The following is a 24873-nucleotide window of genomic DNA, read 5'->3' on the forward strand; positions in this document are numbered from 1 at the left end:
CCAAAATCTAATCAGTTCATGCTTGAGTTCAAGTCGATGTTTGAGGCAAATTTGATGAAATTCCGTCAAGACATTCCTGAGATATGGCGTTAACAAGCTTGAAAATGGCGTTCGAGAGGTCACAGTGACCTTGGCCTTTGACTTTTTTAATTATAACTTATACAACTTATAATTTGATGAAATTCCATCAAGGCGTTCCTCAGATATCGCATTAACGAACATCGGACGTACGTACGGACAAGCCGGATCCATAATGCCTCCGGCCTGGCTATCGCCGGCGGAGGCATAAAAATCAAACATACGACTGATTTTTCCCTCCCTATCATCGGTGGGTATGTGTTAAAATGTGGGTATGTGCTAAAATTGTTCTGATAGGCTGATGACTAAAGCAGGGGTAATCTGCTGTGTTGTGATAGGCTGATGACTAAAGCAGGGGTAATCTGCTGTGTTGTGAGATAGGCTGATGACTAAAGCAGGGGTAATCTGCTGTGTGAGTACAAAGGTTTTAATCCGTTTTATCGGAACTAGATTATGGAGAAGTGTGCGGCCATTTATTTTTATGCGTCTTGATGTGTTGCCATCCCCCCCATGTTAAATAATCGTGATCTCAATATTGATCAAAATAATCATGATTATCATTTTGACCATAATTGCCCAGCCCTAGTTGTGGCATACAGAAGCTCCATCAGGGAAGATCATCTTAATAATATCTTGTACTGTGTGTGACTGAAGCACTGTCATGTTCTAAACTTGTGGTGTGAGCTTAGGTGGGATTTTAGAAAAGATGTCTCACCATGGATCACATCTGTCCAGCAAATACTAGATGTCGATGAATGTGGTTTTTCTTACATTTGGTTGGACCAAAGGTGTGACAATATTAACTGGTTGAAGCTGGCAGTTGAACAGAGGTTAAAAGATCAGTTTTTGCAGAAATGGCATTCTGAACTCCACATAAATCACATGCCATCATGTGATTTATATTGTGAATTTAAACAAGACTTCAAGTTTGAAAATTATTTACTTTGTGAAAACAGGAGGTACAGTCAGGCCATCTGTAACCTCCGGGTCTCTAATAACAGAACCCCCAAAGTCATAGGAAGATACAGTATAAAGGTCTGGAGAGGAAGCAAAGATTCTGTACTTTATGTAATGATAATTGTTTGGGAGATGAGATTAAAAATGTAAGCCTTGTAGAGAACAGAAATAAGTACCTGCCTTCTTTTTTTGTAAATCGCCCGTCTGTGTTTAACCTCATTTTGTTACTGCAGTCAACGAAACCAGGGACTAATACGATACGTAACCTGGGTGCCTTTTTGAGCAATGTCCTACCTCTTTTTATGTAAAACAAAGATGTATTCTGGTTGTTCACCACTGTATGATGTCCTTTGTTTTCTTTGTACTCCATACCACAAATGTGGTCTAGAGTAAATAAAATCTGAATCTGAAAATCTGTGACGTTTCTCCTTATGTTTGTGGTGCAACCTGATTTCAAATTGGCCTAGGATTTTAAAAAGCATATAGTTTGAGCCCAGCTTTAGCTAATACAAAACGCAACATTTTCACTTCATTATTCAGTATTTAAGAACAATACATTTGATGCATAAAAGACAATGGGAGATGTGTCATGTTGAACATAAAGTAACTCCATGGCTTTCATGCTAAATTAACTTGTTGTGGTGGAGTACCTCTCCTTTGCCGTTCTTGTTGTTCCCTTGTACAGAGAGTTTGTCCAGCACAGCGAGGAGGTGCAGGGCCTTCTCTGGCTGGAAGGTTAGCAGGTACAGATCCACCAGCAGGAAGCACACCGCCTGAGCAAACTTCTCTTCTAGGACAAATAACACTATCAAGACACTAGAATAACACTAACACTATAACAACACTATAAAGACACTATAATACACCTGACTATAATAACACTATAAAGACACTATAAAGACACTATAAAGTGATGGTGTCCACTATAAGAGGACACCAGTGTTTCCCATACATAAAGGAATTTGTGGCGGGCCGCCACAAAAGGATGTTGACCAAAAAAATAATAATAAGTGTCCAATAAATGTTCATGTCATTCTGGCCAATACTTCTGTTATAGCATTTCAGTCTGGAATATGGAATATCTTTCAATAATCTATGATTTAGCTGCTAAATTGTCAAATACCGCCATCTGCTCGCTACCCAGGCACTTATGTATGTACTTAACCTAACTAACTTAACCTAACTAACTATCCGGTGTGCACAACATTGTCAGCCTAAACTCCGGCTGACACCCCAAAAACCTACAATCCGCTACAGAAAAAATTATATTGTTTGTTTATTAACTGGCCCCTCGCCTTCTATCATTTCACGAAAGTGGCAAAGCAAGTTGAGTATCCCTGACCTACAGGGAGAAATTTAGTTTGTCATTGTAAACCCACAGCACAGTAATGATGACATGTTCTTCATAGATCTAGCCTTTTAATTTTGCTCTTAAGCTTTCTCAAAGTACACCAAATTCATGCATTTTACTTTAAAATGTTTAAAAAAATCTCACAGGGGGCATGCCCCCGCATCCCCCTAGGGGGTCTGCGGTCCCCCACCACAAATACTCAAAATCCTGTGGGAAACACTGGACACCGTACCCAGACCTGAGTTTTATATGTGTGTAGTCATGTTTCTTATATAGTCATGATGTCGGGGGACTCAATATAGATAAATTGATTTATTCTATTATGCAAACCCAATGAGTCCTCTATAAGTTTTTAGCTCTTTTTGCAACTGCTGCGCCTGTTGCTTAATGCACTTCTTATACTATTTTTTTAAGTTTTGTTGTGATGCTTTTAAATGTCCATTTTATTCTCTTCTTTTCTTTTCTTGTGTCAACCATTTTATGTGAAGCACTTTGAATTGCCTCTGTGTATGAAATGTGCTATACAAATAAACTTGACTTGACTATAAAGACACTATAGGCTCTTTCACACACAGATCGCGCAAAAATTGCCGTTTAGGAGTCCCGCAAAGACCGCACCCTCGCCACAGAAATTGCTTTCACACAGAGCCAAGCAGCACGGCCACATTCCCGTGCTGCTGTGTACTTTCAGGTGAAATCCCCTGCTCCCGGATTGAAAGGCGAGCGGAGGGATTTCCTGCTCCTCCTAGCCCAAATTAATATTTTCATAGGTTAGTGTAGCCTAGGCTACTGTATGATGAATGAACGAGCGCCCGTATATCAAACATATAGTAGTAATAGTAGAGGCTATAAATGCACATGACTACTTAACGTTAGTAGTTTTTGTAATTGTAACGGCGGGTTTACACATACGCCTAGAGCGACGCTTAAAGCAACGCCTAAAATTTAGGCGTCCTTGTTAACAGACGAGAGCGTTCACACATACCGCTGCCACGCTGCGCTGAAGCCACGCTCGCGCTGCGCTGCATTTATCGTTTAGGCGTCTGTTCTATTTTTCAGCTCTAGGCGTGCTGAACTGTCAAGCTGGCTGTTGTTTCTGGTGGACTTGGGCCATATTTTCTACCGAGTTTGCCCAAAAGGGAGGGTGGAGCGCGAATTAACGAGTGCATAGTAGGAGAGCTGTCCTTCATGTGTTCCTCTATTAACGTCTTTTCTGTCAGATGTATATATACCCCCCCTGTCTCAATGCATGTATCACTCATGGTGTTGATGACTCATAGTCACATGATTACCCGAGGGAAAATAACAATTACAGCGGGCCAGGAAATAGACAGACATCGTCACTTGCACATTGCAATAAAAAAGAGGACTCACCCATGCTATAAATCAGATCTGAAAAGTATAAAAAACCACTGCTCATGTGATCAGCGTAGCGCAGAGTGGGGCTTCAGTGTGGCGTCCTGTGTGAACGAAAATAGGCGCCAGGCGTGCATGAAGCAATGCCTATATGCGTAGGCGTAGCTTAAAGCGTTGCTTAAAGCGTCGCTCTAGGCGTATGTGTAAACCCGCCGTAAGGGAATGCACAGAGCTGATTTCGAGAGGGAATAACCTCAGACCAACTCGCCACAGACAGCTATAGCCCTCTGAAGCTTATTATTATATCCGTTAATTGTACCTACTAATGTCAACATCGTTTGAGCATAAAGCCTAACCGCACGGAGCATTCCTCCTGGCGTCCCTGCAGTCATGATTGTATAGGCTACTTTTTTTACTTTCACTCCTGCACTTTCTTGATACATGAGGTGATTTCCCCTGTAATCTTTTTATGAATGAGCTGACCATTCGCACCTTTTCCGGCTCGCTGCGACGACGCTTTCAAATGGAGGCGGGTTGCCAGGTAACCCGGCGCTGTTACTAAGACTATCAAGCCATTAGGGGTGCTCCAAAAAATCGATTCTGAAAGGATCGCGATTCTTAATGCCACGATTCCTGGATCGATTCCAAACTCCCAAGAATCGATTCTTAAAATTGTAAAAAAAATAAAAATAAAAAAATAAAAAAATCTTTTTTTTTTTTTTTTTTACAGTGCACCTGAAAGCAACATGGAAGATACCGGCTGAATAAGTGTCCAAATGTTCATGTCATTTGTGTACTGTACTGCCACGGTGCCACCACCTCTTGCACTTAAGAACTCTGGTTAATGTATTCCCCCCAAAACCTATAAATCCTTCTCAAAGTCTACAGATCCCCCCCAGCCTATAAATCCATCTTATCTGAAGAACATAAGGGGGGAATTCCCCCCTAGTTTGCAAAATGAATTTGGGCCCTGACTGTAATACAGAAGTTCAATTTGAAGTTCAGCATTAATACATTTGTCATTTTTTGTCTTATATTTACCTTTGTGTGTTATTGCAATATAAAACTACATAATTGAGAATCGATTCTCGATTCTGGAATCGAGAATCGTTGGAATCGAGAATCGATTCTGGAATCGGATCGTGACCCCAGGAATCGGAATCGGATCGGATCGTGGCTTAGCCGGATCAGAGCACCCCTACAAGCCATGCCACATTAAAGCTACTGGGCCATATCTTAGGCCCAGTGCTTTGATGTACTGACCCGGTGCTTTGATGTACTGACCCGGTGCTTTGATGTACTGACCCGGTGCTTTGATGTACTGACCCGGTGCTTTGATGTACTGAACCGGTGCTTTGATGTACTGACCCGGTGGTAATTAAAAGAAGGGAGATTTTGAGTGCTAGAAACTAGCAAAGATTTTGCCATTGCACTGTGTGCAGGATATGGCCCGCTATGTGTAGCATTTTTAAACATCAATACATCATTGTCTAATTGTGCTGCTATAATAACCTATATTATAAATATATATATATTTAGACTTTTTAAGACCCCACAGAAACCCTGTGTTCATGATCATACCAATTAATACTATTATATAATAGCTATATCAAACATCCCATCAACCACCATAACATGAACTCTTCCTGCACCAGCTGTTCATTGTTTTAAACACTGAACTGTATGCACTTTGATATTCTTGTATCATATCTGGTTGTTTTGTGAATCTGTTTTTATTACTGTGCTGTCTATACATTTTGTTTGCTGCTGGTTTTTACTGTTTTTCTATCTGTCTTTATTTCTGTGCTGTACATAGCTCTCTGTACGTCACTTTGGATAAAAGCGGCTGCTAAATGCCAATAAAGTAAAGTAAAAGTAATAACGTACCAAATGGTTCAAGAAACTGGTAGAGTTTCTCTCCTATGGAGATGGCCTCAGAGTACTGCCGCATATGATAGTGAATGATGGCTTGATTGTAGTACAGAAAACAATTTTCAACATCATCCAACCCGTCAATGTCCTCCACTGATGTGTGAACCTTGAGGGAGGAAAAGACATGATGGATGATGAAGTACAAGATATCTTGTGAAGAAGCCAATAAACGTCAGTGTTTCTCTAGAACGAGCAACAATTAGCTGCACTGGGGCTAACATGAATCGAAGGACATGAGAAAACACACATTTCAACCCTTACCTGGTTTTTCATTGCCATTAGAGTCTGCTTCAGAGTTCCTGTGGTACTTTGGCCGCTTTTGTAAAATTCTGCAACAGCTTTATTCAGTGCGATCTTGTAGTCCTCTTTGTTGAGATCTTGCAGCATTTCAAGGTGTTTGAGAGACTCGTCATACTTCCCAGCCTGTGAGAAACAAAAGTCAGTGAAGGCAGCATACTGTTCCCCTACCATCCCCCCTGAATGAATCCAAATATGTTTATTTATATTATCTGCCTAATTTGTGTGCATTTCATTTCAACTCAGTGTTAGGGTCTCGACTGCGTTTCGCTGTCATCATGCTAGTTTCTCTCCCTTCTGTGTTTCACGATGGGCTGACAAGACAGAGACGTGAACTGAAGGTAACAACCTATATAGCCTGACACACATCCATTAGTTCTGTAAATGCGATTTTTTTAAATCGCGATTTTCAGAAAATGTTTCAGAAATCATAAAAGTGGTCCTCATTTGTGAAGATTATCTTACTGAAGACAAAGTTTGCAGTTTCATAAACTTTAGTTAACCGCAGAACTTATTTCAGGCATTTAATCCAGATACCCATACAAAAATCCCATTGACTTCCCAACGAGGGAACCAGGAAGTGCATGACTTCTGGGTTAGCCTACTTCTGCTATTTGAAGCTATTTGCGCCAAGTCAAATTCCTCGTTTGTAGTTACGTTTACTCACTCTATGGCTTAAAATGAGTCTTGAAATTTGAATAAAAACACGTCATCCCTGAGTGCGGTACTCTATAGAAATAAATGTTCTTGGTTAATCACATATATGATGAATTTACCTCAATATTCAGAAAAGGTCATTAGTCTTGTATTCTTTCATATGTAAGCTGTGTTGCGTAGACAGTCCTGGCAGCGCCAGCGACCCATTTTAAGGGCTTGCCCCGGGGTGGAGTGGGATTCGATCCACTGACCTCCCGCTTCCAAAGCGCACGCACTAACCACTATGCCAGGAGTTGATTAATGGGCCTTTATACTGGGGAGTGAGTTTAACCAACTTAGTTGCTACCACTCAGGACTCGCAGTCATTCGGTTACACTCACCCCCCCTAAACTCACTCCACACCCACTGGGCATCCGGGTCACGGCACCAATGTAGCCTGCTTTGTGTAGACAGTGCTGGCAGCAACCCATGTTAAGGGCTTGCCCAGGGATGGAGCGGGATTCAATCCACCGCTTCCAAAGCGCACGTGCTAACCACTATGGCAAGAGAGCTAAGCTCCCTTGGCCTTTGTGGTGTGAGTTTAACCAACTTACTCGCTACCACTCAGGACTCAGTCATTCAGTTTCAGTTTAGGGATGCAATGATGATACATTTTGATGTACGATTATAGTATGAGGAAAAAACAGTTTCATTATTATTATTGTGGCCGTATAAAAATCACATGAGCATTCTTTGAATAGAGGTTTTATTGTATTTTCCCCAGAATTTTTTTTAACAGTTTCTGCCTTTTGAAAGACAAACAAGGCCAGGTCGAAACCTGGCATAGGGCCGGTGTGCTCAGTAAAACTCTGCCAAGCTGTATTGAGTCATTTGTGTAGTGTGCCTGTGCTGTAGTGTAGCCTATGTGGGTTAATAATCCTGGGTTTAAGCTTCATTAACATGAAGTGCCAGATTTATGGTTAATCTAGTAATATATATTATTTTCACACATAAATGTAGGCTATTGAAATGTAGGCTTATTATGTGGTGTATTCCCAGCCTCCCCCCCCCCCCCCATACGTGTAGGCTAGGTGTTTTTTTTACAATGAATTCGTATATCATTAATAATTGGGATTATTGTAAATATTAGGATAGGTGAGATCAGATGACTGCTTACCATGTAAAAGCTTTAATAACACTGGAATTGAGGGCCATAGACTATGGCCCAAAATTCAAATATAACACTATGGCCCATAGTGCTATTAAATATTGTACATGGTATGCAGTCATCTGATGTCCCCTCCCCTAAACGTTACATGTCATGACTTGCTCCTTCCTTGGCAGAGATCTGTGCTCGAGCACATTGCCTCGTGTTTCACTGTAAACGAGTAGGCTATTGTGACAAGCGAACTTTTTCAGTGAAACAAGTTCGCTTGTCACACAATACTCGTTTGACTTATTTGAGGGCATGTATGTTTATCGTTCACGTTCGCTAACCTGTCGGTCTTTAAACTCTTTGAACAGGTCGGGGTGCCTGTCGGCAAGATGTTTAGCCAGGTTCGATGTGTTTGAGCCTTTCGCTTTGGTCGCGTTGAAGCACCTTCTGCACGGCCGGGCGTCAAGTCAGCCAGAATGTACTAGTACGTCATCCGCTTTGTTGCTTTCAAAATAAAACGCTTATTGTAACCTTATTTATTTTGAGTAATGCGTTACAGCCACAGTTTCACGCCATATAACATCACAACGAGTATTTTGATACAAGGTTTGCTGCTTCATTCATTGAAATACCTTTTCTCCTCCAACATGCATCAATAAGCTATTTACTTTTGTTTAAGTAACATTATTTTGAAAGTTTTAACCGGAGGTTTTCCAGCTCTTCCCGAAAAAAGCTGCCTGGAGATATTCTCCCGAATGAGAAGCACGCTTCTTCATAGCGCACGCCCGATAAAACTCATTCAAAACGTTGCACTAGTTTACTGACTACACTGTCGTTTCCCATAACGTTAGTCACAAGAAATGTGGAGAAATAATCACTTTTTGGGAGACAATCGCATTATGGTGATCACTATTCAGCAACAATGGACATGTATTGGAAATGAAATGCCTTCGCTTGTTTCACAACTTGTCTGCTCCAAAGCGCTACTCCAACCGGAGATACTGTCTAAAGGTAGGCTTTAGAATGATGTTAGCTTAGCGTCACCTAATATCATCACAGTCAGTCCCTCTCCTGACAAAAAAATGCTCCAGGTAGCGCTTTTTCCATGCAAAAATGCAAACGTTATGTGTGAACAGCCCCATACACAGCAGATTACCCCTGCTCAGACATTACCATAGTAATCACACAGCCCGCGCCCCCCGCGCGAGTGCTTGAGCACTCGTTCATAATAGACTATTTAAATTGCTTAAAATGCCCATCCCTAGAAGCCGCTGCCATTTTCGCTGTCTGTCCTCCTGTGTGTCGGGAGTCGGCACGCCCACACATGAAGCAGACAGAGTCAGAGAGAGCTTTTTTCACTCGCTGTGTCTGTCCTCCTGTGTGTCGGGAGTCGGCACGCCCACACATGAAGCAGACAGAGCAGAGAGAGCTTTTTCACTTTTCACCAGTCACCATTGGTTCAAGGCAACTACCGTAAATTCCGGACTATAAGCCGCACCTTTTTTCCCGTTTTTTGGCCTTTTTTGGCCCCTGCGGCTTATATAACGGTGCGGCTTATCTATGGATTTTTTCCAAAAAAAAAAAAAAAAAAACTCTTTTTTAGCACTCTTTCTAACTATAAAGCCACTTCTGTTTTAATTTCCTCTCTTGCCCTCTTTTCACCACACTGTATGACACTGTGTGCACTGTAAATAACAACACAGGTGGTGTTGTGTTATGTTGTTTTGTTGAAATGTTAATAAATGGGAGCATTACATATGGTAATTAAACATTAAAACACAATAAAAAAAAAAAAAAAATAATAATAAAAAAATACCATTAAAACACCCGCGGCTTATAGTCCGGTGCGGCTTATATAAGAAAAAAATAGTCAACTTTGCAGGTGCGGCTTATTCCCCGGTGCGCCTTATAGTCCGGAATTTACGGTATGTGTTTATTAGCCAGAGGTGCATTACCGCCACCTACCGGACACCGGACTGGAAAGACATTTACTCGGCCAGGATGGGTGCGCAAATGCAGCGACAGAGTCGAATGTAAGGGCCCTGCTGCATTCTGCACCGGCCCCAACAATACAAACAATACAGTCAAAATATGCCATGCCTAGATTAACTTTGATTGGACTTGCAGTAATGACTTTCTAATTGATTTTTACTATTTAAATGTTTTACTAACTTTTATTGATCCCCTAGGGGAAATATAATGGGTGTGGGTAATACATTTTAGTGTTATCATCAACTGTCATACATTGCCTATTTACTTTTTAATGATCTAATGTTTATTTTACTCAGTTACTTTGTGCATTACCTTTTCTAGTTGGGCAGGTAAAGCTGGATGGTGATAAAGATGTTGGAAGTGTTGGACCCTTTAGCTACGACTTTTTTTCAGCATGTTTTGCATATTGGAGAGCCATCATCCTGAACAACCCCCTGGTCCTCCTTTCCGTAGATGAAATGATCCCAAACTGATGACTTCAGACAGGTTTTTTGTGTGGATACAAATCGCTTGGTCCCTCTGTCATTGTTTAAAGTCGAAATGAACCCAACGGAGCCCAAGTGGTGCGTGGGTCGGAGTCCGTTTCAGACTGAAAACATAACTTGTCTGAGATGACAGGTTGAGAGGCGGGTCATAGTAGCAATGTCGATGATTTGATTTGACAATTCTGGCGACTGGATTGGGCTTTGGCCAATCCTGGCGTGTTCCGCCCCCAAATCGAGTGGGATTCAGCGTGTTGTGGCGCTCTCCTCGGGAAGAGCCTGCTGACGCGAGGTTAGTGGCTGAGTGGAGCTAGGCGAGCCACAGGCAGCCAGCTGCCTTCGTGTTGCCGAGCGGAGAGTGCAGCCTGGAATCTCCGAGGTGCGACCCCTGACAACCAGGGTCTGAGGCACGCGCCAGTTACGCTATTGCGGTAAATGCAATATCCCTGGAATGCGAGTTTTAACGAGCTAGTTACATTTCTTTGCATTCTTAGACAGTACCATTTGCTTTATTTTGTATGTTACATACAATTGGCCATGTTAGTAGTTAGTTTATGGGCTAGAAATTCTGCCAGATTACAGGCACTAGGCGGCATTTTCTCCTTCATTTGGAAGAGAAAAATATCCTGAAATTAAGATTTGATTGACAGCTGCCATGTCGTGATATGATTGGTTGAAATGGGGTAGAAATTTTATAGTACTACTACTATGTGACGTCAGCAAACTGTAGATTACTGTTATGAATGAAATCTTGAAAAATTAACTTTTGATGTGAAAATTGTGAAAAACTAAAGAAATTAGATTTTTGTGATTTTTGTTTGGCATACATTATTAAATAGGTGCACTGAATGCCCAGGTATTTGAACTAAAATAAAATAAAATTCATTTTTGGGTTCAGCTCGACTTTAACAATGTAGCGTAGTCATGGACGTAAATTAGCTCGCCTCGAACATAAATGTTGCTCCCATGAGCCATGACAGCTTAACGTTACACAGACTGAAGTTATCTCTATCTCTCGGTGTGGCAATACTGAGAGCGCTTGAAGTTTTCTGGTACGGCAAATGCCGTATGGAAAGCGAGAGACTCCTCTCTTTCCAGCTGCAGGTTGCGCCACACGGCATTTTAAACGGATGGACTGTTGTGAGAGCAAAACACTCAGTGTAGCCGAGCCTCTGCAGCTATATTACCCTGACATTTGAAATCGCGGTTAACAGTGAAACCGGTTAATCGCTGCATCCCTATTTATAATGAAGGCTGGTTGTGGCATTTTCTCCATAAAAGAGTGAAAATAACACATTAGGGCTATTTGATACCTGAGTGGCTTTGATAGGTGGTAACACACTACTGTAGACCACAGCTAAGCAGTTATGGCTGGCTTCCAAAGTAAGGTAGCTTAATGATGAATCGATTAGATTATTTACCGTGAACGCCTCATATGCACTGACTGCCATTTCTTTCTCTTGGTCTGTCATTCCAGGTGATGATGGGTTGTGGTGCTTTGCCTCGTTTGGTTCTGATAGAAATTAGAAGCACAAAACAGATGTCATCACACAGATTCCCAAACCGAAACAGCCCAGTGCTGCTAGTGACTAGCCGCATTCAGCAGGCTGTGTTGACATGCTGTGAGGGGACCATTGGCGGCTCATCGATAGCTTGCGTTACTAGCCCAGTTAACGTTACGTGACCTGTGAGATAAACAATTCTCATTGCTTGGTGGCTCATATGATATCATAATACCTTCGTAAAAGGTAAAGGGTTTCAAGACATATTTTAAGTCGTACTTGTTGACTATCGAGGCATCATTAATTGCCAGATTTCTGAATGGAGTTTTGCTTGACCCACACGGCATGCATCGCGGCTAGGCTAACGTTAACCTTAACTGGGCAGTAGGCATTCTGATATAAGGTTTGTATATAGATGATTAACAATTAACAAGACATCCCTACACAACCTACCTGCCAGCTGATCACTGTTTCCCAAAACAGCGCGTTTACTAGTTATTTAACCAGCAAATGCAGCAAACTGCAGCTCTTCAAGGAGTTACAGCTAGCTAAGATTGACACAGTTGCTAGCTAGCCAGCTAAGGCTAGCCAAGACACTCACCTGTATTTTCTGCCATTTCTGGGACCTTTTTAATGACAATTAGAAATCTTACGTTTGTGATAAGGATCAAATAATCCGTAAATCACGTTGACCGGCGAAGCAAAAGCAAAAGATGTGGGTAAATGCTTCAACTCCTCTGTTTGACACGGGAGATAGCTAGCCCAAATCTGTCCGCTCTAAACAAATTCTTCTTTGCGACAGTTGACAACCAACGTATCATAGCACAGCACCGCCCCTATGTGGACTGGAATAGAACACAGGCGCTTACAGCAACCGTTTTGAGGCGGTAAAGCTATTAAAGTGTGTAAGTAACCAATACGAATACGGTTCCATTCCATCTAGCTAGATGTCCCAGTGCCAGGAACCAGGGTCCTCATTCATGTTTTTGGTTACACCTGCTTTACTGCTGTGAAAAGGGCCAATAGGCCCATATGTTTTGGGGTCAATTAAGGTCGGGGTGCCGCCTGCAGGGTATGTTGGTGTAGAATTAAGATTGTCTTGCTAAAATCTGCTTTGCATAGGCTACTTTTTATTATTATTATATTACCTTGTGTTTTTCCTATAGCATTTTTTCCTATATTGTGTCTTTTTTAATTATTCTATTCATTGGTTGTGTTTAGTTAGATAGCTATATTCTCTGTAAAGTCCTCTGAGACATACTTGTGAAATAGAGATATATAAATAAATAATGATGACTTGAGTTGACTTGACCTGGTTCAAAAATACACGCTCACATTGTAGCTACACACTCGTGAATGACGAGGTGAAGGGGAAGCGAGACTGGCGCTTCATATTACACCCGCACTCTCCCCGACGCACAGTGCACTAGTAACACCCAGAGAGAGACATGGATAAGATGTTCAAGACCGTTCTCAACATTGCTAATAAGCAGCAGTCAAACTTTAGTTTCGGTTTGCTTGCGTTGCTGACAGCAGGTGGGGAGCACATCTTCTCCTCGGTGGTCTTCCAGTGTCCCTGTAACAGCTGGAACTTTGGCTACGGCTTGGTCTTCCTCCTAGTGCCCGCTTTGGCACTGCTGGTGCTGGGCTACATCTTGAGCCAAAAGACGTGGAAACTGCTCACAGGTAAAGTAGGGCTGCTTATTACCCCTTATCATTGCCAAATATTACATTAATTTCCTATTTTTATTATCTATTAATCATTTTGAGCCATTTCTTTAAGGGAAAATGGCCTAATTCTCTGATTCCAGCTTCTAAATTGTGACATTGTCTGGTTTCTTTAGATGGTAAATCATCTCTTTAGTCCTCTGTGGCAGTATTCTCCTTTGTATATACCCTCTAACTGTGTTAGAGTCTAACACACTACAGTTCTTCCATTTCAGTTGTTTTTCAGCACAACTTATTTCTCCTTCACTTTAGCTACCGTAATTGCCTTCTGTGAGGGCTTTTGAGTTACAGGTAGCATTTCTACACGTTACAGTAACCTCACGTTTTGGAGCTTAGACCATGTTTAGCCATAGATATGAGATCTGTTATGAAAGTTATGTTATGATAGTAGGTCCCCTATAAACAACTTCACATCCACCATGTCAGTAAATTGTCACATAGTCTTTATTATTTAACACGCTGCACGCATAGAAATACAGCAACATTATTTATTCCACCACAAAAGGTTACTTTTCAGGAGCATGTAACCATGGTGCCGCAGTATGGCATTCATGGTGAGGGGAACTTAATCATCTAAATAAAGGTTAAATAAAATAAAATAAATAAATGTGGCTAATGTATGGAAACAGGGAGGTTGTCAGCTTTGTAACAGTATATTTAGTATAACAGTATATTAGTTGTGTCTCTAATGATGGTTTGTATGCAGTAAACAGTTTGATTTGCAGATAGGGCAGTGTTTGTCTTAGCATGCAATAGGCTTATCTAACCATCAGATTTAGTACTTTATCTCTGGGGGAATTTCCACCAACACGAGGCTTCAGTACTAGGTTCCCACTCTACTCTGCCTCTGATTTGTGGTTGAGATTGTTCTGAGGGTAAGCCAATCAGAGGCGGAGTGGAAGTGACATCTCACATTGCGTTCTGTTTAAACCTGTGTCAATGTTTAAAATGTGTCAATTTGAGAATAAAATGAAATAAAAAAGTATTTTATGTATTTAAAATACACAAAATACAAGATCTGAAAGTATTTTGATACAAATTACATCTTATTTTTTCCTGGTCCAGCCAAATACAAATGACAAAATACACAAATTTTCTTTCTTTTTATTTTATCTGATGTGATTTATTGTAGCCTACACTACTGTGTGTTTTTCTTTTTTGTATTTTTAAAGTCTGTGTCTCATAACTCCTAGTGAGTGGTCTGCAATACTTATGTATGTACCGAATTGTTTTTATGCTGTTGTTGTATTGAGGAGTGACACATAAATAAACTTTTCTACTCTACTCTACTCTACTCTACTCTTCTCTCTCTCTCTCTCTCTCTCTCTCTCTCTCTCTCTCTCTCTCTCTCTCTCTCTCGCTCTATCTCTCTCTCTATATATATATATCTATATCTATACGGTATATCTATATATATATATATATATATCTATATCTATATATATCTATATATATATATATAGATATATATCTATATATCTATCTATCTATATATATATATATATATATATATATATATAGATATAGATATATATATATATATATATATATATATATATATATATATATATATATATATACATAAAGTATAAAGTAGCCTATAATGTAAAGAGGATGAACTAAGTATGGATGAGTATGTCTATGAGTAGGGGCTATGTAATGATGACCATAGAGTAGCCTAACAAAGACAATGCAAAGTATGTAGTAAGTAAAGTAAGTAGTAATGCAAGTAGCTATATAAAGTGTATAGTATACGTGTAGGCTATAACATTGATGAGTACTAGGAAAGAGCTTGCGTTCTTGGATGGAAACTCTGGAGACGATGCGTCATCATGGGCACACTTTTTGGGGGGGGTGAGTTGTGACCATTTAAAATCTAAAACATTGCCCCCTATGGGTGTATTTTTCTTCATTTTTTCCATGCTAGATCCATGCCGGACACATGAAAAGTGTTTTGGCAAAGTTTAGAGGCAATCGGAGCAATGCATGCATACACACCATACACACCATACACACCGGCAAATAGTAGTGAGATTCTTTTTCTGTTGTTTATTGAGAATAGATGTATAGGCTAATGTGGATTTGTTGGATAATTGTTGGATATGTATACATTTATTTTTTAAACATGTTCGAAAATAAATCTATTCTATTCTATTCTATTCTATTCAGGTTTTTGTCAGCGCAAATCCAAGCTGTGCCACTGGAAAACCCTTATTTACAGTGTGACGGTCCTCCTTCGGATCAGCACCACAGCAGTGGTGGCACCGGCCAGTTGGATTGCTGTGGCATTGCTCAATGGTAAATACTATGAGTGTGCAATGACTGGGCTCAATGTGACCGCTTTCAAGGAGCACCTCTGTGGTGGTGAGAGCGTGCAGTCGCAGTGTCAAGAGAAGCTGTACAAGTTTCCCTGCAGTAAACAGGCTGGACAGGCGGACAGAGACGATGTTCTCGCCACTCTGCGAGCTGAGTCCCAGGTGAGGAAGAGTGCTTCAGCCTGTAGGAGTTGTAATGTACTGAGATGGTTAGCTTGGCTTTTCTCATTTCCCTGCATTTCATTGAATCAAAGTTAACGCAGTTGGGATGTTGACGCAAAAATCTTGCCTTAAAGGTTCAGTGCAATGAGAATTATTATTATTATTATTATTATTATTATTATTATTACTTACCTTCATTTATTGACGATGGTCAGTGGATGCCCTCTTTTACAATGATGCCCCATACGTACAAATGCTACTTACAGAGCCGCAGGAATGAGTCTGGAAATCAGTGCACAGTGCACAGCAGCACACACATCAACAACACTCCAGGTTGAATTTGGCTGTGGTGACGTGACGGGGAAGCCTATGTGACACTGTGTAGTTTTGGAATAGCTTAGCATGAGCTTTTTACTTCTAGGGCTCGCATTTACACTTCAAAACTCATGAAAGTGGTCCTCATGTGTGAAGATTATCTCGCTGAACACAGGTTCGCGTTTGATTAAGCTTGCGTTGCCCACAGACCTTAACCCATTCAAATATATATTTGAATGTATATATTTGAATATATATATTTGAATATATATATATATATATATATATATATATACTAGTGCACAGTAAATATATATATATATCCTACTGCACAGCAAATATAGCAACATAACAAGATCAAACCGTTTAAACAGGACAGATACACATAGTCAGGGAAGCATAGTCAGTTAAGAACAGTGAATGGAAACAATAAGAGCAGCATGGTCAGTGTAAGTGAATGAGTGTGAGTCCTTATGAGTCGTGAGTGTAAATGAATGAGTGTGAGTCCTCGTGAGTGGCATCAGGTAGCGAGTAGGTTGGTTAAACTCACTCCCTCACTATAAAGGCCCGTTAATCAGCTCCGCCAAGGGAGCTAGCTCTCTTGGTGTAGGTGGTTAACGCGTGCGCTTTGGAAGTGGGAGGTCGGCTGATCGAATCCTGTTCCACCCGTGGGCAAGCCCTTAACATGGGTCATCAACACAACGCAGGTTACACATGGAGTGCAATAAATGGTACCAGTACATACTGGGCTCATTCTTCAGTTATTGCACACTGAAAGGGAAGGGGGGGGGGGGGGGGTGAAAGCTGCATTAAAGGATGAGTTCAACCAAAATTGAAAATTCTCACCCCCATGCCAATGGGGTGACGGGTGACGTTTCACAGCAAAACACTGTTGCCTAAACAATTGAAGTTGATGTCACAACAGAGAAAAAACACATAAAATGCCTCCATATGGCCTAGTCCATCAAAGTCTTTAGAAGCCCCGAGATGCCAAGTTGACTTGAAAAGACATCATTTACACCCTGTTTTTAGTTAGTTAAGCTTTACCCTCTTGTGTGTAAAACACTCCTGTTATTTTCACCAGCAGGGGCGGTTTTAGCATCAGAGCTTTGGGTGGGCTCAGCCCACCCAAAGGTCATGGACCACTGAACCCCTAGGGGGGTCCGGGGGCATGCCCCCCCAGAAGAAAATTTTGTACAGTTTCAAGTAAAAATGGATCAAACTGGCGCACTTTGAGATCAAAATGAAGAGACTAGATCTATGAAGAACTATACACATCAATATCTTCTTTACCGTTCTGTGGTTTTACAGGGATGAAAAAATAATTGTTTCCCTATATATACTATATATATTCTGCATACAGGTTACTATATGGTAGAATTATGCTTGCATAAATAATACCAAAATCACTTCAGGGGAGTTTCAAGTAAAGTAACATTTTGCTTTGTAGGCAAAACAAAAGTAAAATTAAATCAAAAGGGAACTTCCTAACTTATTGGCTGGAATAATATTCCGACAAGATAATAATATACTGTAAGCACTAAAGCAGGAGTTTGCAGTCAACTAGTTGAAATTAATATGTGGCAGTATTTGTGGGGGTCAAAATCTATGTAGGGTGTTCCACCACAAATAGAGAGCCCCAGGGATGACGTATTTTTGTAGGCTGAATGCGGAAGTCCCGAACTTCCTGGTTCTTCACTGTTTCTGTCTATGGGATTTTTGAATGGGTTTTTGACGCGATGCTTCAAATAATGTCTGTGGGCAACGCAAGTTTAATCAAACGCGAACCAAGGTTCAGCGGGATAATCTTCACACATGAGGACCACTTTCATGAGTTTTGAAGCATAACTGCGAGCCCTAGAGGTCAAAAGCTTGTGCTAAGCTAATCCAGAACTACACACAGTGTCGCATAGGCGTCCACGCGAAGGCGCGAGAGAAAGAATGTCCGCGTTCACTCGCGATGACGTATAATATCCGCGTCGACATTGTAGTCTCATTTAGCCGTTTACTAGCTAGCCACCCTTTTAACGGCACATAAAAGCTTCAAAACTCATAAAAGTGGTCTTCATGTGTGAAGATGATGTTACTAAACACTGGTTCGCGTTTGATTAAGCCAGCGTTGCCCAGAGAGATTATTAGAAGCATCGCGCCAAAAACCCATTCAAAACTCCCATAGGCGAAAACTGTGAAGAACCAGGGCTGTTAGCATCGATGATTTCCGGACTCGTTCCTGGGGCTCTCTATAGATCAGTGTATGGGAAACACTGACTATTAAATTGTGTGACTAGAAAGACACCAATAAATCTGAGAAAATGTACTTTAATTTTGAACAACAGCACTACAACGGTGGCATTACAAATGGTATTATGAAATTATTGTGGGAAAAAACAAGAATGCCACTTTTTTTCATGAACTTTAAGCAGAAAATTAAAAAATAGTTTTAAAGCAAAAATAAATAATAAATAAAGATAATTTTAACAGAAACTGCTACTAATGACCACCATGGATTTGGAGAGAAAAAAAAAACAATTTTTTCTTCTTTTTTTTTGGGTGGGCTGAGACTATTTTTTGATGACTATTTTTGGGTGGGCTAAAGCCCACCCAAAAAGGCCTAGAACCGCCCCTGTTCACCAGTCATTTGTCTTGCTGCCTTCAGCCTGAGCCTCTACAGAAATCAAATCCGTCTCCTTTGAAAGGCTCGGCCTGAACACCGAGCCTCCCTCTAGGCCGACCGTTGATCCAAGGCATTTCCTGAGCTTCACTGAGCTCGGCTACCACCGCACCTCCTCCTGCTGTGTGTCCATGGTTAGAATAACTATATAGATATAGCCAATCTTCTCGCTGATGGTCTCATCTGCCCATGCAGGTCATAGGCACCAGTATCATAACCAGTTAAAAGTTCCATGCAGGTTATAGAGGCACCACTATCATAACCAGTTAAAAGTTCCATGCAGGTCATAGAGCAGGAGTGGGCAACTGATGGCCCGCGGGGCGCATGCGGCCCCCGACCTCACTCAGTGTGGCCCCTGGGTCAATAAAAAAATAAAAATACGAGGCGGACGTTTTTGGTTAGGTTAGGTTAGACCATCCAATCTGTGTTTTTATTTTACTGCACATCCCAGAACATGGTGTTAGCATTGTCCATCTACATACTGTTTAACGTTAGCATTTGAGCTAACGCTATTGTAACAAACTATATCCAGGATGCACATTGCACATGCAACATTACTAATCTGATTAATATCACATATTTGGGTGATGTGCCCCATCAAATTGCTGCAGTGGGCTGTTTTAAAGCTCGAGCAAAATTCCTCCTGTCATCTGAATGGAGGAATTACTAAATTTGAATATGAAAAATATAAATGTTGGTAGAATAAACTTTGATTACCAGTCCTTTTCATCAAATTAGTAGCTGCAATTGGGAGTGATGGTGTTACAGTAGGCTACTGGTGGAAGTGCACGGTCACAGTTGAGACAGTTGAGACTTTCAACTAGGGGGCTTTAGAAATCACATCAAATTGGCCTGAGTTCAAATCATTGCACTGGATCTTTCTGTGCCTCTTAGCAGAATGGCAAGTCATATTGTGGGTGTAATGATAAAAAATATGTCAATAGAATGTGGTATTGATTTTCTATATTAAAGGGATTGACAACCCATCTTAAAAATCTGTCCTTTTTTATTTATTATCGCTCATGTGTACTATCCTCATCATCCAAGATTTGGGAATTTATCAATTTGATAACTGTCACAAAATGTAAGTTGTTTTGGGCCATTTTCGCTGTCGGGGCTGTGTGGGCGGTACTGTGGGCTGTGGGTTACATATAGATTCTGAGTAATGTCACATGATGAAGTATGCACATCTCAGGGGCAGAAAAGCTACCGGTTTAGCCACATGCCCACATATGCAATTTACGGGTTTGTATGCTGTGTTAGGCAAGTTACTCAGGAAGTGTAATTAGTTTCTTATTACTGATTACTCCTTTAAAAAGTAATGAAATTACTTCAGTTACTTGTCAAAAGTAATTAGTTACACTACTCGTTACTTTACTTTATTACTTTCGCTACCCCCCCCCCCTCCGTAAAGTAACATACAACCTGTCTAGCCAGCTCTTTTTTTAACTGAATCCACTTCATTGGAATAATAATTAACCTTACAGGAAGAGGCAACAATCAGCCAAATTGGATATTTATTTGCCTACCGAGGACAAAAAACGAATCGCATTGATTCTGGCAATGCAATAGTCTCACATAGCCAGACCTCTACACACTTTGTTTTAGCACTGTGCCACTGTCAGTGTTCGAGGAAGTAATGCAGTAACTTTAAGTTACTTGGAGTTGCTGTAAAATAATCACTTTTTGGAAATTGTAATCCCTTACATTACTAGTTACTGCGGAAACTAATAAAATTACAGTAACTAAGTTACTGTCACTAAGTTACTGCCCAACACTGGTGCTTGGAGGCTATCTTTTGTAGCTATACGCTAGGCTTTTCAACCAGATATGTCTGGGATCACCACTCTGTCATGTCTACCAGCTATTCATCAACTGGGATTGAATAAGGGTCCGGCAGTCATTCACCAGTACTTAACAAGATTTTCTGTAATCTGTGCGATCAGAGCCTGACAAACTAGCTGGGTACACCATTGTTTGTTATTGTCAGTGTGACAATGACAGCCAAGTTGATAAAGCTCCGATAGCCACGGTAGCTAAGCCGCTAGGCAAAATTGCTAGATACAAATCCACCCATGCTATTAGGCTAAATTGAGATACTGTAGATTTGTCCTATTTTGCCCCAAGTAAATTCTTGTGTGGTGATTACAGATCCTGGGTTGGCTGCTGATCGCCTCTATCGTGGTGTCCAGCCTTCTCCTGACCTGCGTGGCTCGGTGCAACTCCCCCATCAGCTACCTGCAGCTCCGCTTCTGGAGGAGCTATGCTCAGGAGGAGAACAACCTCATGGAGTCTTACTCCACCAAACACGCCAAGGAGCTCGCCACCAGAAACCTGGACAGCTTCTTCAAGCAGACACCACCCGCCCCCATCGTTACGCCTTCCAACCTGGACTGGAAGAAGATCTCCTCCCTCTACAGGTTTAGCACCAAAGACCACTACTATAGCACCATGCACCGGTATGTGGAGAACCACGATTATGAGGGCGGCCATGAGACTGACGACGGGATGATGAGAATGGCCTCGATGAAGTCGATGGGCTCCGGGGCCAACGTCCCCGCTGTACTTTCATTTGTGGATGACGGTCAGATGATGCCCTGAGGATTAACATTCAGCTGGAATTCATTTCACCAAAGAGGTATTGTATGCATTAGAGTTAGACTGATATACCGGTTTACCACTGTATCAGGTCGATATTGGCCTTACAGTACGGTATATTAAAAGACTACTTCACCCAGAATTGTGTGCCATTGACATAAGGGTGAGTTAGTATATGGCCAAATTAAAAATTTCGGGTGAATTTTCCACTTATATATTGGATATTACCCAGATCATAACCTTTGATTGAATTAACAATCAGTCTGCGGATTACAGAGAATTTTGAATAGCCGCATCACGGATATATGCCTCCGCCACAAGTGAGCAGTCGATATGCATGTCTGTCCAGACTTTGACGTTTGAGCCAAATGTGAGGAAATTCCATCAAGGCGTTCCTGAGATATCACATTAACGAGCATGAAAATGGCATTCATGAGGTAACAGTGACCTTTGTCCTTTGACCACCAAAATCGAATTAGTTCATCCTTGCGTCCAAGTCGACGTCTGAACCAAATTTGAAGAAATTACGTGAAGCTGTTCCTGAGATATCGCGTTAACAAACATCGGACGGACGGACGTACGTACGTACAGACATAAGGAGGACGGACAACCCGAATCCATAATGCCTCCGGCCTGGCTATCGCCGGTGGAGGCATACAAATGATTGTTGATTGTGTGTGGCCTGCCAGCGTGCTAAGGTTCATCGTCACACCAAAGCCCTCTTGGCACCGTTCCTAGTTCCTGAGCGATGTTTCCACCATGTCAACGTGGATTTGGTGGGAAGCCCTTCCCCCCTCCCGCCCATCTCCTCACCATGGTGGACAGGAACACCCGGTGGCCAAGGCTGTTCATTGTCATCAACCACGTCTGCGGAGTTGGCCAGGGCCTTTGTCGGGTCCTGGGTCACCCGGTTCGGCGCCAGCCGACCTCACCTCCGACTGGGGCCAGCGGTTCACATTCGAACTCTGGAACGCCATGGCAGAGGGGCTGGGCACGAAGCTCCATTGTACCACAGCTTACCACCCGCCGGCTAATGGACTGTGCGAGCCGAGCGGTTTCATCGTTCCATGAAGGCCGCCCTTCATGCTCGGCCTAGGGATCGCCCCCAAGGAGAATCTTCAGCCTTCATCTGCTGAGTTGGTTTACGGCCAGCCATCATTCTGAACGCCGAGATTCCCTGGTCCACCACCCGCCAGCGGGCTGCGCTTCTGGACATGGCCAAGGCTTTTGTCCCCGTCCCTACTATGAGCCACGATTTGCCTCAGATTCCACATCCCTTCAGACCTGCTGTTGGTGGGTTATGTTTTCATCTGGCCACCCCTGCAGCCCCCTTACGATGGCCCATTCTGCATTCTGGAGGCAGGGGCCAAGTACTTGGTGGTGGACATCGGGGGGAAATAAGAGAGGGTTGCGGTGGACCGCCTCAAGCCGGCTCATTTGGATTTGGACAAGACGGTGGAGGTGGCGCTGCCCCTCATTGTGGAAGGCCTTCCAAACTGCCCTTTCCCCCCTCTTCAGCCCCGTCCCCTGCTACGTTGTCGGCCCTGCTGGGTCTCCTGCCCTCTCTTGGCCCGGGGGTCCACTGTTCAAGACTCTGGGATTGTTCCTTTTCGACGGAGCCATTACGGTCATGTTATCCGCCCCCCGTGTCATTGACTGTTTCTGGGGTTACGGTGAATTCTGGGGGGGGGGCATGTGTGGCGGTCCCTCAGCAGAGAGAAGGAAAGACATTCACCTTACTGCCTGCTGGCCCTTTAAGGGGTGTAGGAAGGCGGGCCTCGCGGGAGTTAAGGCACTGAGTTCCAGTTTTGAGTTAGTGTGTTTTGATTTTATTTGAGCTTGTGCTGGTTTCTGAGTGTCCTGTCAGTGCAGGTGCCTCATGTTGATGGTTACTTCTGTGGTTTTGAACAGGAAATGATCAGAGCATGGAAAGAAAGAAAGAAAGAAAGAAAGAAAGAAAGAAAGAAAGAAAGAAAGAAAGAACTTCCTGTGCGGTCTGCTGGCAGACTGCATCATTATGACTGACATAGTTAAAAAAAAAAAAAAAAAAATAGCTTTACAAATATGCTCTTTGCTATATTTTTCTAGTTCAATCAACACTTAAAGGCTGTGAGAATAAATTTAACCAAAGTGGTAATGTGAGTTGATTGATGTTGTCTGCTTCAGCAGTATTATGAAGTATTCTGTGTAATTATGGCTGGGCAATATATGTGACTAGATTGTGGATATCGTAATGTCATGATATGTGTTATAAGTGTTGTCTATACCTGGTTGTTAAAGGCTGCATTACATTAAAGTGACATCATTTTCTGAGGTTACCAGACTGTTCTAGCTGTTCTGTTATTTGCCTTTACCCACTTAGTCATTACACCCACATTACTGAATTATTTATCAGAAATCTCATTGTGTAAATACATTGTGAAAGCACTCATCCCTACAATATTGTTGCAATATCGGAGGTATTTGGTTAAAAAATATTGTGATATTGGATTTTGTCCATATTGCCCAGAAATGTGTATTGGTGTTTCATGTGTATTGGTGTTTCATGGGACTCTATCCAACCCCCTGAAGGTCCACTGCGGGGTGCCCCAGGGGAGTGTCCTGGGCCCTCTTTTGTTTCTTTTATATATCAATGATATCATTGATATATAAATTATGCCTGCTCATGCCAGCTGTTTTTATACGCAGATGATTCTGCATTGCTTGTGTCTCACCCAGATAAGGCAGTTGTCCAAGACATCCTCAGCACAGAACTGGAAAACATTGGTGTCTGGCTAGCAGACAACAAACTGTCCTTAAACCTGCAAACAGAAGCAATTTTATTTGGTTCTAAATTCAAAATGAGCAGCTCCCCTGTTCTTAACGTTACAGCCCAGGGGTCAGTTATAACGTCCAAACCCACTGTTAAATACCTGGGCTGTAAACTAGATAGTGGCCTATCCGGAGATGTCTTAGAAAATGTAAAAAAAAAAAAAAAAAAAAAGTTAAGTTCTTAGCCAGGAAATCAAGGTTTCTGGATGTCCCCACATTGAGGACTCTGGCAGTGGCTCTGCTCCAAAGTAACTTTGGTTATGCCTGTACAAGCTGGTACAGCAGTATTTCCAAACACCTAAGCAACAGGCTTCAAACTGCTCAGAACAAACTTATCAGAGTCATGCTGAAACTTGCTCCACACACTCACCTTGATGCTCAACATTTTAATTATCTTGGCTGGCTCACGGAGGAGAACAGAGTGGCCATGCTGAATCTGCTACATGGCATTTACTGGGTGAAAAATATCAATTGTAAGGAATGGTGGTGAGGGTGGGTGCAGCCCAGGTCTAAGGCCTGGTTCCAGGTAGGGCC

The 24873-nt window shown here is 41.9% G+C and overlaps 2 protein-coding genes across 4 annotated transcripts in view; one reads left to right on the top strand and one right to left on the bottom strand.

Annotated features, from left to right (window-relative positions):
• cnot10 (CCR4-NOT transcription complex, subunit 10) overlaps positions 1-12509 on the bottom strand; it is a 60841-nt gene extending 48332 nt beyond the window's left edge. For 2 of the 3 annotated variants that reach the window (XM_083633398.1, XM_083633396.1), the window contains exons 1-5: positions 12393-12509; positions 11659-11750; positions 5936-6097; positions 5630-5780; positions 1686-1825 (exon numbers count right to left, since the gene is read on the bottom strand). In XM_083633398.1, coding sequence (XP_083489524.1) covers positions 1686-1825; positions 5630-5780; positions 5936-6097; positions 11659-11709 — 504 coding nt within the window. In that variant the 5' untranslated portion in view covers positions 11710-11750; positions 12393-12509. The remainder of the gene's footprint in view (positions 1-1685; positions 1826-5629; positions 5781-5935; positions 6098-11658; positions 11751-12392) is intronic. The other variant, XM_083633397.1, reaches the window with a different exon arrangement.
• Positions 12510-13187: 678 nt separating this feature from the next.
• On the top strand, positions 13188-23621 carry calhm6 (calcium homeostasis modulator family member 6; the record flags this gene model as incomplete). The annotated part of the gene is made up of 3 exons (XM_083646121.1): positions 13188-13425; positions 15637-15944; positions 21082-23621. The coding sequence occupies 3 exons, from the start codon at positions 13188-13190 to the stop codon at positions 21529-21531; spliced, it is 996 nt and encodes a 331-aa protein (XP_083502247.1). The 3' UTR covers positions 21532-23621.
• Positions 23622-24873: the final 1252 nt, after the last annotated feature.

The sequence above is a fragment of the Poromitra crassiceps genome, assembly GCF_964638095.1.
Source record: "Poromitra crassiceps genome assembly, chromosome: 1".
In the NCBI taxonomy this organism is placed as follows: Eukaryota; Metazoa; Chordata; class Actinopteri; order Beryciformes; family Melamphaidae; genus Poromitra; species Poromitra crassiceps.